The following is a 16,398-nucleotide window of genomic DNA, read 5'->3' on the forward strand; positions in this document are numbered from 1 at the left end:
GTCAGTGCTATTGGATGTGGGGGAAATGGCTTCACTCTACTCTCTAGTTTCTGGAGTGGGTAGTTTGTGCCTGCCAGTCTTCAGGAAGCCCTCATAGAAGAGCAAACAATCACCCCTCATGTGTCCCTGGCCTCTGTCAGATCCTTGCCTTTACCCTGTCTGTGTCTGAGCTGTATGCCTGCCAGGTGGCACAGTATTCCTGTGATTTATCTCAGGTGTGTATCTGGTTTTTAAAACTTTGCATTTGGGGGAACTATGTGGCACAGTTCCACACTGATCTCTTGGGAGGGTCTCACCACACTGTGCTAGTTTACCCTTGTGCTAGTTTACCCCATAAAGGGAGTTGCATGACCATGCAGTGGTTTAGAATTTATGGTAAAGCATAACAAAAAGCTGGCACCAGGGTTTGCTGCTTTCAGCTGATGTCTCTGTTCCTGTACTACTCAATAGAGCAGTACTTTGACACTGCCAGTTCTTTTGTCCCCAGAGAGGCAGTGCCACCCCTCCTAAATGCACTCCAAGAAGGGGAACTGTTTCTCCCTATGTGACCCAGGGATCCTCAGACCATGCTTTCCCTTCCAGGTCTCTGTCTTCCATCCCCACTGGAGCACTACTAAGCCTCTTAGGCATGACCCCAGTGATTTCAGGGACTTCTAATACTTCAGACTTTGTACTCTACTGTTTATATAAGCTTGTGGCTGGCATTCAGCCCTTCTCCCTATCCTAGTCAGTGGTTTTGGGGAAGAATTTTTCTTGTGCAGTCGCCTATGTGTGCTTTCTTTCCTCCCGTCCCCTCCCGTCTCCTCCCCTTCCATCCCTTCCCCTCCCCTCCCTTCCCCTCCCCTGTCCTATCCCGTCCTGTGATCAGGGCTCTCCCCTTTGCCGCACCTGCTGTTCTTTTCTCCCCCAAATCAACTCTTTGCAGTTCCTACCTTCCACGATGTGGCTGTTTTTCTCCCTTTAGATGTTGAGTTTGTTCTCTCAATTTGAGTTCTTGGGTGTTCAGAATGGGTGTGTTTGAGGTATGAGACAAGCTTAGGGTCCCCTTACTCCAGGATCTCAACTCCTTCCTCTGTTTGGTACTTTTAAAAAATATTTTCTGTCTCTGAAAATTGTAATTGAAATTGTCAATTTGTTCATGCATTGTCCTCTTGACCTCAGTGAACATTTTAAATTCTCTGTGAGGTAAATTATTTAATTTTATTTAATTAGCATCCATTTCTGGAGATACCTTTTTCCTTTATTTGAAATGTCTTTTCCTGATTACTCATTTATTTGACTCTCTGTTTTGGTATCTGCTCATTAGACAAAAGTAGTTGCTTTGCCCAATCTTCACTGACAGGCCTTGTACAGAAAAGTATCTCAACAAGTCATCCTGTCCAATCATTTGGGGGACCTCTACCAACTCTTTTTCTCTCCAGGGGGAAGCATGCATCTGTGCTTTTTCCTGCTCTGTGTTGATCAGGAGAGAGGATTAGTAGCATCTACCCTCACAAGCTGCCGCCTCTATTCTCATCCAAGTAACTATATTGTGCTTGGCCCATCTGTGTTCCAGGATTGGTGACAAAGATGCCAGTTCTTTTGGCAGTTTTGGTGAAGTAGGGAAACTACATGTATGGATCAACTTTTTCCTTCCTCAAGGAGAAGCAGAGCTGGCATCTTTTTGTCCACTTATTCTGTGCTTAGTGGGGACATGGGGGAGAAACCCATGGTGTCTACTAGCCCAAGTCTCTATCTCCATTGTTGCCTGGATGGCCAGATTGTGCTGAACCTATTAGAGCTCCAAGACTGGTGAAATGGGTTCTAGTTCTTTAGGTAGCCCCTTCAGAAAAATTGGGACTCTAGACATGAGGACAAACCTGTTTCATGCTTTGGGTTAGGCTGGGAGCTAGAGGGCCGTTTTGTGATCATATAGCAGTGCTCTGGGGCAGTATCCCTATTGAAAGGGTATACCAAATCTCTATATTGGCTTTGGTGAGTCTGATTTTGCATTTTCCCAGAGTGTGCCCCTACACACTTTTTAATTAGTTTAATTAGCCTTTTAATTAGCTTCAGATTTCTTATAAAAGAAATTTGTCTGTGAATTGTTGCTGAATTCATTTGTTTTTGAAGGGGTGGGGGTGGGGGTCGAAGTTTTCCTACTCTGCCATCTTCCTGACCAGAATTTTAGCTTTTATTTCTTTGAATACTTTTCAGCCCTATATTCTTTCTGTTCTTTTCCTCAGATTCTGATATTTATTTTAGATCTTTTGTTATCGTTCCACGGGTCCTTGGGGCTCTGTTTATTTTCTTAGTTTGTTTGTCTCTGTTATATATATTGAGTAAATTCTATTGATCTCAAGTTCACTGATTCTATCCCTTGCCATTTCCACTTTACTTATCAATCTATCAAATATGTTTTTTGTAGATTTGTTTATTCTATTTTTTAGTTCTAATATTTTTTTATCTGTTTTTATGGCTTCCATTTATTTTCTGATATTTTCTGTTCTTTAATTTTTTTCAAGATTATTTGTAATTGTTTACTGAAGCAATACTATCACAGCTACTTTAAAATCTTCATTAGTTCCAACATGTGGCTTATCTCAATATTGTTATCAGTTGGTTTTCTTTTCCCATTCTTGTGATTTTTATGGTTCTTGATGTAATGTGTGATTTTTGGTTGTGTCCTTGACATTCAAATCTATTGTTAAGAGACAGTAACCCAAGTTTAGATTTGGTGTGATTTGTTGTGCCAATGACAATTTCACTTTTAAGGTTCTTTTAATGTTACTCTATTGTGATTCAGAAGCTCCTACTGGATCTCTGCTGATACAGCCTATAGTGGTAAAAGGTACTTTCCTGGGCCACTTTGTATTACTAGGTGGGGTTGGGTGATGAAGGTCCCATGGGATAGAGAGCATTTACTCTGGCTCTTCTCTAGCACTGTCAGTGCACTTCTCACTCTGATAGTGCCCCTGGGTGAGGAAAGTTCCTATCTGGAAATTCTTGTCCTTTGTGTTGGGGGTGTTGAGAATTATTTCATGGGGCTCATTTTCTCCCACTGGTGCAAAGCCAGGAGCTACAGAAACTGAATTGCTTTCTGCTGCTGGGTAGAGGATTTGGACATGGTTTGTATTCCACCTTTTTGTAAGGGCTTGTAGCATAGTCTGTTGGAACTAGTGCAGACAGAGGTGGCTGCTGCTGTTCCTTAGCATGGGGCAGGGTATGCCCTGCCACACTCAGTGGGTGGGGAATAGGAGTTAAGGCTAGTTTTGAGAAAAAGTGAATGGTTACTGATGGACATGTATATCTGGGAGCTAATAACATATAAACAAATTTATGGTAGAGAATGTGATGATACTTTTCATTGCACAACATTAACAAAGGAACAGGATTGACTCTAGTTATCACTAGATTTTTAAGGGAAGAAAAGGGAATATTCACTGAATGAGAATATTAGGGGAGATCCTGGGAAGACTAATGCTGTGAACATATAGAGGGAGAAGAGCTTGAACTAGTGATGGTGAGCTATATAGATTAAATAATATGGTGAAATATTAAAGAGAAATAAAACTGAGGAAATCTCAGTTAACATGATTTTGGGTAACTTGGAAAAAAGAAGTGAAATGTTCACACTTAAAGTCACATTGATGCCGCTAATTACATTAAATTAACAGCTATAGATTATACATTCAAGAAATGTCAAATATACTCAAATTAAAAAATCTAAATAACCTGACAAAAAGAGAAAAGCTCCAGCTGAATCATTAAAAATAATACTGTAAAAACTAAGATCATGACACAGAATCAAGATTAAAAATACAATGATCATATTTGAAAGAATAAAAGTTTACAAGTTAGAAAAAAACAAGAAAAAATGTGGCTGAGAAAGAAAAGACACAGATAAGAAAGTTATTCATCAAAAATTAAATATTCTAGCAATAAGTTATTTTGGGGGAGGACAGAAGTAATGATTATTTATAATCTAAAGAGCGTTAAAAGAGATTGTGCATAGATAACAAGGAAATGGAATGCCTGGTAAATAATATTATGGTGATGACTAAATCTGAATGTTTGATGATGTCTAGGACGTAAGATAAACCTAAAACTTTATTTACAAATCACTCATGAATGTATCTTCATATGCTTCTGTTTAGGGCCATTGCTTTTATCAAGGATACACCGCAGAGATTCCAAAATCAGTTGTGACACTTAGCACTTGTTCTGGACTCAGGTACTGGCATATTCCAGAGATGTACATGATTGACAATCTTGTGTGATCCTTTAATTTTTAGAAACATCTTAAAGGACAGAGTGAAGACAAAGAAAATAGACTTTGATTGTGTTTCTGCTGATATACTTTCTTTTCTCCCCCTCTCTTATCATTTTTCCTTTTCTCCTTGTCTCTGTCCCAGGCTGCAGTCTTAAAATTTATGCAGGAACCACCCCCACCCCCAATATGAAGAATATTCACATTCCTCAGCCACACTAAAACCACAATGAATCCTAAATGGCATAGTAGACAGAAAAGGTATAAAATAAGGTTTGAAAGTCTGTCCATGTAAGAAGGGATGATTCTTAGACATCAGACTGCAAAGACAACTGTTAAATTTCTATAAAATGTTATTTAATGGTGATTTACATTTCTTAGTGGGGAGTCTATATTATCTTTTTATTTCTTTTTTGTGTGTTTAAATATCTAGGGGATTATTGCAGTTGGAGAATGTCAGTTACGGCATTGAACCATTGGAATCTGCAGTTGCATATGAGCATATGCTTTATCAAATAAATAATGATAAAGTTGATTTTTCTCCCTTACAAGAAAATTATTCTATCACCCAATTGGCAGATCAATCCTACAGGATTCTTGTGAAATCAGAAGTAAGTAACCCCTTTTATGAAATCTTCATTGTGTTACTTCTAGTAAATTTATTCATGCTGGGAATTGACTATATTAAAACCTTCTGTTGTAAGATATTTATTTTTAAATATATTTTGATGTTTAGTCAGATAATATTTACAAACTGTAATAGGTATAAACACACATAATTTAAAAATCAAAGTACTCACATTTCCCTAATTGAAAGTGTACTTCATGCATATAAAAATAGTTTCATTGTCACTGAATTTGCATACTACTAATATAATGATGTCAAATCTGCGATTATTAATTTGTCTGCATTTTTCTTACCAGCACATTTTTCTTTATTTTTATTAAAAATTTAAAATTAGAACAGAGGGAAAAAAATTGTCCCAAAGGTCATCATCTCAAAATAGTGCTAGAAGTTTGGATTATCTGTTCTAATTATTTTTATATATCTAGTTATAAATGTAGATTTATAAATATATAGATAATTTTTAAACAAAAAATTATATAACCACAAATGCTTTGAAATTTCCTTTTTGCTATCAAAAGGAAAATACGCATTATATTACATTTATTATTATTTACAATCAAATAATATTTGGGTTAGCATCTATTAAAATATTAAACATACGCATATGTAAGGATAATAAGAATGGGCCCTCATGTTATTTTCTAAAGATAAATGCAGTTGTGGAATCCATTATCATCATTTTGATGTATGCTATTTTATAGTTTTCATATATATGCATAAACTTGAAATGTATATATTTTATAAAATTATGCCATTTTTGCATATTTATATTTTTATATTAAGTAATCCATCTGCATGAGTTTACAATAGTTTTGAACAATTACACTTTCATTATAAATGCTCACATTTAAAGTAGGCATATTTCCAAAGGCTTTTTCATGTGTGTGTGTGTGTGTGTGTGTGTGTGTGTGTTTGTGTGTGTGTATGCATATATATATATACATATATATACGCATATATTTGTATATATAGGATATATATGTATATATCCTAACTTTTAATATATATATATATATATATGTATATATAGGGTTTATATAGGATATATATGTGTATATCCTAACTTTACACATATATGTACTTTTATATATATATATATGTATATGTATACTTTTCATATATATATACTTTTCATATATATGTATATACTTTTCATATATATATATATATATATGTGTGTGTGTGTGTGTACATGTCTGTGTGTATATACATCCTAACTTCCTCCTTAAGAATGTTTATACAACTTTACTTTTATCATCATGGTTAAATAAATGAATCTCTATCCACATATTCTCATCATAATTGGATATCACACTGAAGACAAGCAAAACAAAATAGTTACGAATGAAACCTGAACTAAATTTATAAGGAACTCCATCTCCCTGTTGCCTTAATTTGCTTTTGTTTATTTTGACAAAGTTAGTAGTATGAATACAGATTGATAAAACTGTACTTCCAGAAACTTAAAAAATGATGAAGTATAAACATATATAGAGATGAAAATTTCATTTTTAGTGAAACTAAGAAATGACCCCAAACTTTATGCTAGCTCTGGAAACTGTCTGCATGTTGTAATACAACATTAGACACAATTAAGACAATTTTCACCACTGAAATAGAGCACTATCACATATGTAAATTGGAAAGCTTTAAAAGATTCCATGAATACTTTTCTGTGGCAGAAGAAGGACCTGAAGGGATGGACATAACTTTGGAAAAGACAAATAACAACACTTGAAGCCATCAACCACTTGACAGAGATTAGACAAGATAGAGGTAACATACAGTCCCAGCTGCCTTGGCTTGAATTCGAAGTCTGTTAGTTTTAGCCACAAGAACTTGGGAAAGTAACATAACCTTTATGTGTTTAAATTCTCTTATCTGTAAAAAAAAAATAAAAGTAAACATAATACCTAGCTCATACAGTTATTTCAAAGACTAAGTTTATAAATGGAAATTACTTAGCATAGTGTGTGGACAAATAAAAAAGTGATCAATAAATATTATTGTTACTGCTATTCATATTTGCTCACAATATTTTCTAATGTAGTGGACAAGGTAATTGGGGGTAATTATATAAAACTTGGGTACAGAACAAATGTAATGATCAAGTAAAATAGAGACAGAAATTTCAGAACTTCAGAAGAAACCAGGGATACCATTGCAGGATTGGAGATAAGTGATTAATTGTTATGTGTTTGTGAAATTTATATCTTTCATGAAGTAACTCAATTGCTTTTTATCCTGAATTTGATAGGCTTAGATCTATAGGTTTAGTTAAGTTTGTTTTCACATGACTAGTGCTTTTACAAGCACAGATATACAAAATAACTATCTTCAATATATCAGATTTTAAAAAGGAACAGAAAATAATATAAAACCTTATGTTTTAGGTATATTTTTATATTTTTGAAAGTAAACAGAAATGAACTCATAAACAAGGTAAATACCTTCACTATAACCAGAGTTGAAAAGTAGAACAAAAACCAAACAATATGGTAAACGGCTTATTTGTTAAAAGCATTTTGGGCACATGCTTTTACCCCTGTTCCTTCCTTAAACCCCCCCTACAATTAAAAGTGATTTTTTAAAATGACAAAAAGACATACAAACACAAAAAGAACAGGAAAGGAATAATAATCAAAATTGAATAGCTCATTTAAAAATCTAAATCCTTGAGGCACCTGGGTGGCTCAGTTGAGTAAGCATCCTACTTCAGCTTAGGTCATAATCTCAACGTTCTGGGTTCCCATGTCCAACTTTGTGCTGAGAGCGTGGAGCCTGCTTCGGATTCTCTGTCTCCTTCTCTCTCTGCCCCTCCTCCACTAGCATGCATGCTCTTTCAAAAATAAACACACGTTAAAAAAAAATCTTAGGGGTGCCCAGGTGGCTCAGTCGGTTGAGCATCCGACTTCGGTTCAGGTCATGATCTCACAGTTCGTGAGTTTGAGCCCTGCGTCAGCACAGAGCTGACAGCTCAGAACCTGGAGCCTGCTTCAGATTCTGTGTCTTTCTCTTTGCCCCATCTCCACTCATGCTCTGTCTCGCTCTGTCTTAAAAATAAATAAAACATTAAAAATAAATAAAACATTAAAAATAAATAAATAAATATTAATCCTAAACAGGTAAATTTTAGGATTATAAATTACCGGATAGGCTATAGAAAACTTGAAATATACAGCAGTACTTAAAAAAAAAGGTTTATTTATTTATTTTTGAGAGAGTGAGAGAACATGAGCAGGGGAGGGGCAGAGAGGGAGAGAGAGAAGAGAGAATGCCAAGTAAGCTCCATGCTGTCAGTGCAGAACCCGATGTGGGGCTTGATCTCGTGGACCATGAGATCATAACCTGAGCCAAAATAAAGAGTCGGACGCTTAACTGACTGAGCCATCTAGGTACCCCCAATAATGAATATAGGCGTCTTGGCCCCCAAATCACCTATAAAAGTAGAGAAACAGACTGACTTTAGCCTTAGCCAAATGAAGTGCTTATAAGATAGTGCAGTGTATATCTAGGATGTATAGAGTGACTTCTCTGGAGGGTATAAAAATCCCAACAATTTTTGTCTAGTCAAGTTGCCATTAGAATATAAAAGCATTCATACTTTTTCAAGAATTTTAAGACTATAATATCTATGTGACTTTGAGGAAATATGGCTTAAATCAGTACAGCAATACAAGAATGAAACAATTTAACAGATTTATGTAGAAAACCACAGGACGGTATCAGTAGTTCCAGAAATATCATTTGGCCAAATTCAACACCCATTCATGATAAACTAGGGAGTAGAAAACTTCCTTGATCTGTTTGTGCCCCCTCACATGAGCAAACAATAGGAAGACAGCTATCTGCAAGCTAGGAAGAGTGTTTGTTGTTTAAGCAACCTCGTCTGGTATATTTGTTAAGAACCTGAACTGACTAAAACAGCCTATAAGATTAGGAATAATGCGAGACTGTCTGCCCTCACTATTTCCAGCCACTTTTTTCCCTAGAGTTACTAGAGAGTGCAACAGGAGAAAGAATGATAAAGGACATACGTTTTTGAAAGAAAAAAAAAATTCTCTTTTTTTAAGTGACTTAACTCCATACATAGAAAATACTAAAGAATCTCCACCAAAGCTATCAGGACTAATAAGAGAGTCTGGGAGCGCCTGCGTGGCTCAGTTAGTTGATCGCCCGACTCTTGATTTTGGCTCAGGTCATGATCTCATGGTTCTTGAGTTCAGGCCCCACATTGGGCTCTGCACTGACAGTGCGGAGCCTGCTTGGGACTCTTTCTCCCTCTCTCTGCCCCTCCCCCACTCATGTGCCTGTGTGTGCATGCGCTGTCTCTCATAATAAATAAGTAAACTTTTTTAAAAAAGAGAGTCTAGCAAAGTCACAGGAAAGAAAGAAATTGATGTTGTTGTTTATTTTCTTCAAATTGATCTGTAAATTCAGTGTAATCCCAATCAAAATTTCAGAAAACATTTTTGTGGAAATTGGTTCTCAAATGCATAAGGAGAGATTACAAGTAACCTAGAATAATCACACAGTTTTAAACAGAACAAGATGAAAGACTTAACATTACTTTTTCTTAAAGGGCCAGAGTGTAAATGTGTTAGGTTTGTGGGGAAGATGGTTTGTTGCAAGTTATAACACTGAGCTAGTTTTAGCAAGAAAACAGCGTCTATAGAGGATATATAAACAAACGGGTATGCCTAGGTTACAATAAAACATATATATTTTTTTGTAAAACAGGTGGCTGTATCTCGGGCCATAGTTTGCTGACCCCTGGTATAGAGGTGCATATTGTGTTAGTGATATAAATGTAGGTATATAGATCAGTAGATCAGAATAGATCAGAAATAGACCCACATGCTATTGGCTGATTGATTTTCCACAAGGGTGCTAAGGACTCTGAAAAACTAAAGAATACTCCCTTCAACAAGCAGTGCTAAAAGAGTGGATATTCACATGAAATAAAATGAATTTTGGCCCCTATTCAGAAAAATTGAATTAAAGCATAGACTTAATTAAAAGTCAAAGCTAAACATAAAATTTCTGGTAGGGAATTTAGGTGAAACTAAATTAATGAGCAGTAAGCCTGTGAAAGATGGTCAGTATCATTCAACATCAGGGAATTGCAAATTAAAACATAAATGAGATTTCAGTATAGACCAACAGGAATGAATACAATGAAGAAGATTGGTAATATCAAATACAGGCAAAAATGTGGAGTAATTGGCACTCTTTTTTAGTTCTTGATAAAATACAGAATAATCAAACTGCTTTAGAAAACAATCTGGCACTTTGGCATTATATTACACATCCACACTTACCATATGACTTAGGTATTCCACTTTTAAGATTTTCTGAGAAAAAGTAAAGAACATACTTGCACAAAGACCTCCATATGGATATTCATAGCAGCTTTATATATAATAGCTAAAATGTCTAAATAATCCAAGTGATCATCAACAGGTAAATGTATTAACAAATTGGGATATATTTCTAAAATGGCATACTATTTTAATAAACACTAATGCGTTAATAATCACAACATAATGGATAAATGCTGAGTGAAAGAAGCCAGATGTAAAAAAGTATGTGACATATGATTCCAGTTTTATGAAATTCTAGAATAGATTATTCTACCCTATGGTGAGAGAAAGCAGATCATTGATTGCCTTGAGCCATATGGGGCTCTGATGGAAACATTGTTTATTTTATTTATAGAAATGGATACATGGGTGGTGTATACATTAATATCAATTGATAAAGCTAACATAATTAGTTAAATGTACAAAAATAATGAATAATTAAAGGCAGTGTTTTGGGGAAAGATGATGGGAGTTTATTTAGCTTGAAGGATTGAGGAGGGTCTAAGACAAAGGTTTAGAGTGAAGGGAAACATGGGTTGTCCATCATGAGGATCTTAATTATAAAGAATATACGATAAAAGCTTTCGTTTTATTCCTAAAATTTGTGTTTGGAATGTCACCTGCTTTTTATTCAATGGCCTCCATTGTCTTATTTTCCTATTACCAATATCTATATCTTTATGTATATGTAGTCTCTTTCTTTCTTTCTTTCTTTTTCTCTCTTTCTTTTCCCTTTCTTTCTTTCTTTCTTTCTTTCTTTCTTTCTTTCTTTCTTTCTCTCTCCATGTGTATATAGATACATATATAATGTGCACGATAATAACAATATATTTTTTAATAAAATTTTTTATTTATTTTCATGTTTTATTTAATTCGTGTCCTCTGTTTTGCAGAAAGATTCAGATGCATTATTGAACAGATTTCTGAAAATACAAATCATTATGGATAAAGCCTTGGTATGCATTATTGATATATAATAGCTTTGTTTTGTGTTTATATTTAATGGGAATGTGAAAAAGAAAATTCTCCTTGTCTTAAATACAGATATATTTTACTCTTTGAAATATGTATCTCAGTGTAGCAGGACATAAATGTCAGTTGCCTTTGGATTAACATGGGGGACTAATATTTACAGTGTTAACTTACAAATATAGAATTCTAGCAATAATGTATAATTTGTATGTATGGAAGTGTTCTACTACACTATAACCTATTCAATTATAACTAGCTGCATATACTTCTGGATCCACTCCAAATTGTGATGAAACTCTTCCATAAATTAATTTTCATTTTAAAATAAGCTAGTTTATTATAAATGGGAGATCCCTGTTATTAAAAATTATCTTTTATAAGATTATTTTATGCTTTACAATTTCTTGGATTCTCTGGCAGACATTCTATATTCTAAAAATGGGAAGAATTATCCATTGGAATATTCATTTAGTTAGGGAAATTTTTATTTATATAATCAGCAAAGCCATTATGGGTGGCAACTAAGAAATCTTATTTTTTCATTATCACTGATATTTTTATATAAGGTTTATCAAGTGCCATAATGTTGAAAATTAGATCTTGTTGATAAAGGCAATATTTCGATCTTTAAATAATTTTTATAAAAATAATAAGAAAGAATAGGCAGACAAAATAATAAAGAGAAAAGCACATATAATTTTATTACCAGGAGATAAATTTTATGCACATTTTCTGTTTTTAATATACATACATGTATATTAATGTTCTTATACCTTTGTCTTATATATGCTATTTTGTAAATTATTTTGTTTTTCCACATATTAAATATATTAATTTAATTTTAACATTTATATAGTATCTGATTAATATATTTAATACAATTTAATGTATTTTACTGGCTAATGCCCTTTGGGGGCATTTAGATTTAGATTTTTGTTATTGTTACATAGGGAATAATACTATTTGTCCTAAAACCAGTATCATAAGCATTGGAATCATGTTTTGTCATAGCTGTCCCGATGAGGTTGCTAATATTAAATATAGACAGCCTACTTTTCTCTCTCCACTTAGCTGGATACCTTCTTACCATTCCAATAACAACAGAAGGAATTTTCAATGTAAATGTCATCATGCAAAAACAACAATAAAGAACTCCAGAGTTCTTTATAATATCCTATGAATAGTATTCCCTCTTTTTTTATATTCAGTTTATCTGTCTTAAATTTTGAAGTATGACTTTGTAAACTGATTTTTTTAGATAATCCCTGCCTTTTCACTATACGTTTAGTTGATTTAAGTTTTTATCAAAAGTGCTAATACTGTGGGTGTAGGTTAAGTACTACTATCCTATTAGTATTGTTTGTCTTATTAGTTATTTGCTCCTCTGTTCCTCCTTTGCTACCCTTGGGTTAATGGGGTATTTTTTAGCTTTTATCTTTATCTCCTATATTATATTTTGCTGCTGTACCTTTTTATCTGTCACATCTTACCCCATTGGTTTCTTGAGTGGTTCCAATTAACATTCTTGTCACAATCTAGAATTAATGTTATACCAATTCACATATAATGTAAGAGGTTTATAAAAATAAAGTTATTTGGATATTATCCCCTTAACGGATATAACATTTGTGGATATCTACTTGTGTTCAGTATGTTGCTTTTTTGTTTTGTTGATGATTTCTTTATGCAAAAGCTTTTTATTTTGATATAGTTTCAATGGTTTATTTTTGCTTTTGTCTGTCTTGCCTCAAGAGACCTATCTAGAAAAATGTTGCTACAGCCAATGACGGAGAAATTGCTGCCTGTGTTGTCTTCCAGGATTTTTATGGTTTCAAGGCTTACGTTTACGTCTTTAATCTGTTTTGAGTTTATTTTTGTGTATAGTGTTTAGAAAGTGGTCCAGTTTTATCCTTTTACACATAGCTGTCTGTTTTTTGCAGCATCATTTATTGAAGAGATTGTCTTTTCCCCATTGTGCATTCTTGCTTCTGTTGTCATTGATTAATTAACCATATAATTGTGGGTTTATTTCTGGGCTCTCCATTCTGTTCCATTGATCTATGTGCCTATTTTTGTGCCAGGAACATGCTGTTGTGATTACTACGGCTTTATAACATATATATCTTGAAATATGAAACTGTGTTACCTCCAGCTTTGTTCTTCTTTTTCAACATTGCTTTGGCTATTTGGGATCTTTTGTGGTTTCATTGTAAAGCCTTAAAAAATAATGAGGCCATGCTCTTTGTGACATAATGGATGGACCTAGAGGCTATTATGCTAAATGAAGTAAGTCAGACTGGGAAAAAAATACCATATGATTTTATTCATATGTGGAATCTATAAAAATAAATAAAAAGAAGAATTCAACACATGAACAATGAGAGCAAGCTGATGATTGCCAGAATAGAGGGAGTGGGGGATAGGTAAAATAGGTAAAGGAGAATGGGAGATAGTCTTCTAGATACGGAATGAGTGTTATGAGAATAAAAGGCACAGCATAGCGTTAGGAATAAAGTCAATGATGTTGTAATAGCTTTGTATGGTGACAGATTATAGCTACACTTATGATGAGCTTAGGGTAATGTTTACCCTTGTGGAATTAATATGTTGTACACCTGAAACTAATGTAACAGTCTGTGTCAACTACACTTAAAAAATTAATGAAAATAATTGTAAAAATAACCCTATGTGATGTTATTGTAATATATTTTACTTTGCCATGTGTTCTAAACTACACAATAGTTTATTCTTTTAAATATTCAATTGTTTAAGGAAATTAAGGAAATGAAAAAAGAATTTCATTTTCCCCCCATGTTTACCATTTTCAAAACTCTTTGTTCCTTCTTATAGGTCTCCGTTGCTGACATTTCTGTTTAGCCTGTTGATGAATTTGCTTCAGATTTTGTTCATCTGCAATTATTTTTATTTTACTTCAACTCTTTAAATATTTTATTTTGAAATATTTTTAAATTTTCCAAAAAGTTGCAAGAATAAGAGTAATACAAAAAATACCTATACTCTATTTACTCAGATTTATTGTATCCCATTGATTCTATCCCATTATCACTTGTGCTGTATTTAAAAGTACGTTGTAAATTGCATCATGAAACTTTTTTTCAGTGTTCATTTACCTAGAATAAGATCATTATCTTATATAACCACAATCGAGTTATTCATGTAGGTAAAAATAACATCATTAAAATACTTTTTATTCAGTCTACTAAGTATGTGCATATACATATAATTAAAGCATTTCAGAGGTAATATGTGATTTTTGTTTCTTTGAATGAGGACAATTTCTTGAGTATTTTTATTATTATGGTGCATTGTTTATATGGGGTATATAGTCATGTTTTCTTACTGTGTTGAAGAAAATGGTGGTGGCAGCATACTATATCAGATAAAAATGACTTAGCATTTTAGTTAAGAGATTTGAGTCCTGGTTCCTATTGTTAGTAGTCATACAATCTTGGAACTTTAACTTTCAGCCCTTAATTTCTGTATGTGTAAGGAAGAAGATAATCACAAACTTCTCATTTTATTATTATTAATGCATAAGCTCCCTAGGTTTAAGCCTAAAACTTACTAAGCACTTAATTCTGCTTTTTTTCCTTTCACTGAGCACTGCATTATTTTGACACTTATATCCATTTAAAACGTGCTGGTTTAGTAATTTTTAATAGTGAACAAAATTTGTCTTTCAGTTTGATTATATGGGCTCTGAAGTGCCAGGTACAGTTGAGAAAGTTGTCCATATCTTTGGTCTTATCAATGCTGTAAGTATGTTTCATTTAAATACTAAACATTCCTATTAATGCAATAACATTGTTTGTATAAATAGTATTTACAATTTTATAAAATATATTCTTAACAACTAGTTTTATGCACTGATGAATCTCATCTCCAAAAATGAGTGAAGTGAATATATTAGCATTATGTATAGAGCTGTAATGTAATGCTTATGACTACTTAACACCTGTATGTGGTGTAACTTTTATTTTTAGATGTTTTCCCAGCTTAAAGTCACTGTTAAGCTAACTTCTTTGGAGCTCTGGTCAGATCAAAATAAGATTTCAACTAATGGAGATGCTGATGAAGTACTACAAAGATTTGTGTCATGGAAAGAAAAAAGTTTATTTCAAAGGTCTCGTGATATGGCATACTTATTAATGTAAGTGCATTATTTGCATTGATATAGAATTTATAAAATTACCTCATATGTTAGTGATCGGAATTATATGCAAAATGTGTTATGGGTTATGACAAGACACCTCAAAAATCATATGCATACTGTGTTAGCAAAATGCAAAATATAAAATCTAATAACAATGTAGGACACTAAATCATAGCAGGCCATTATTCTCAGAGCGGACTGTTTACCCATGGAAGTGTATTAAATTTGAAAATTCAGAAAGCCGGGGCGCCTGGGTGGCTCAGTCAGTTGAGCATCTGACTTCAGCTCAGGTCAGGATCTCACGGTCCGTGAGTTTGAGCCCCGCCTCAGGCTCTGGGCTGATGGCTCAGAGCCTGGAGCCTGCTTCCGATTCTGTGTCTCCCTCTCTCTCTGCCCCTCCCCCGCTCATGCTCTGTCTCTCTCTGTCTCAAAAATAAATAAATGTTAAAAAAAAATTAAAAAAAAAAAAAAGAAAATTCAGAAAGCCTTGGGATAAACATGGGCCTCAAGGGTTTTAAAGATTTTCTCAGAGTTAAATAATTGAAACTATCACTTTAATATTAAATAAAATATAAATTAGTTAACAGAATGCAATAGTTGCATATAAAACTGGTTAAAATAAAAACATTAAAATAGTAATATGGTTACCTTCTAGTATTTGTATAATAACCTAAGGTATAGATATATAACTATTTGTACTATAGCTTTCAAAAGCCTTCATATAGATGTTTGCTTTACTAATTTGATGAATTTACATGGAAAAATAAGAACATAATTCAGAAGGTCTTAAGCAATATGGAATGCATTTATAAATCTATTGGTGTCTCCTACTGCATTAAGGTCAGGTCTGGGGACTCGGGAACAACATTAATGGGACTGAAATGTGTGAGGATGCTTTCTGTATCCTCTCTCTCAATATGAGTCTACCTCATATTGTCTTTTCTCTCCCTGTCCTCCAATCCATCCTTTTTTATACACTTTACAGAATCAATTAATGCAAATCATGGCAGTA

The 16,398-nt window shown here is 33.7% G+C and overlaps 1 protein-coding gene across 3 annotated transcripts in view; it reads left to right on the forward strand.

Annotated features, from left to right (window-relative positions):
• LOC122217595 (A disintegrin and metallopeptidase domain 3-like) overlaps positions 1-16,398 on the forward strand; it is a 112,275-nt gene that overhangs the window by 29,443 nt on the left and 66,434 nt on the right. For all 3 annotated transcript variants that reach the window (XM_042934767.1, XM_042934769.1, XM_042934766.1), the window contains exons 5-9: positions 4,137-4,213; positions 4,683-4,860; positions 11,134-11,196; positions 14,917-14,988; positions 15,217-15,383. In XM_042934767.1, the coding sequence (XP_042790701.1) occupies positions 4,137-4,213; positions 4,683-4,860; positions 11,134-11,196; positions 14,917-14,988; positions 15,217-15,383 (557 nt within the window). The remainder of the gene's footprint in view (positions 1-4,136; positions 4,214-4,682; positions 4,861-11,133; positions 11,197-14,916; positions 14,989-15,216; positions 15,384-16,398) is intronic.

Source organism: Panthera leo, chromosome B1, assembly GCF_018350215.1.
Source record: "Panthera leo isolate Ple1 chromosome B1, P.leo_Ple1_pat1.1, whole genome shotgun sequence".
Taxonomy (NCBI): Eukaryota; Metazoa; Chordata; class Mammalia; order Carnivora; family Felidae; genus Panthera; species Panthera leo.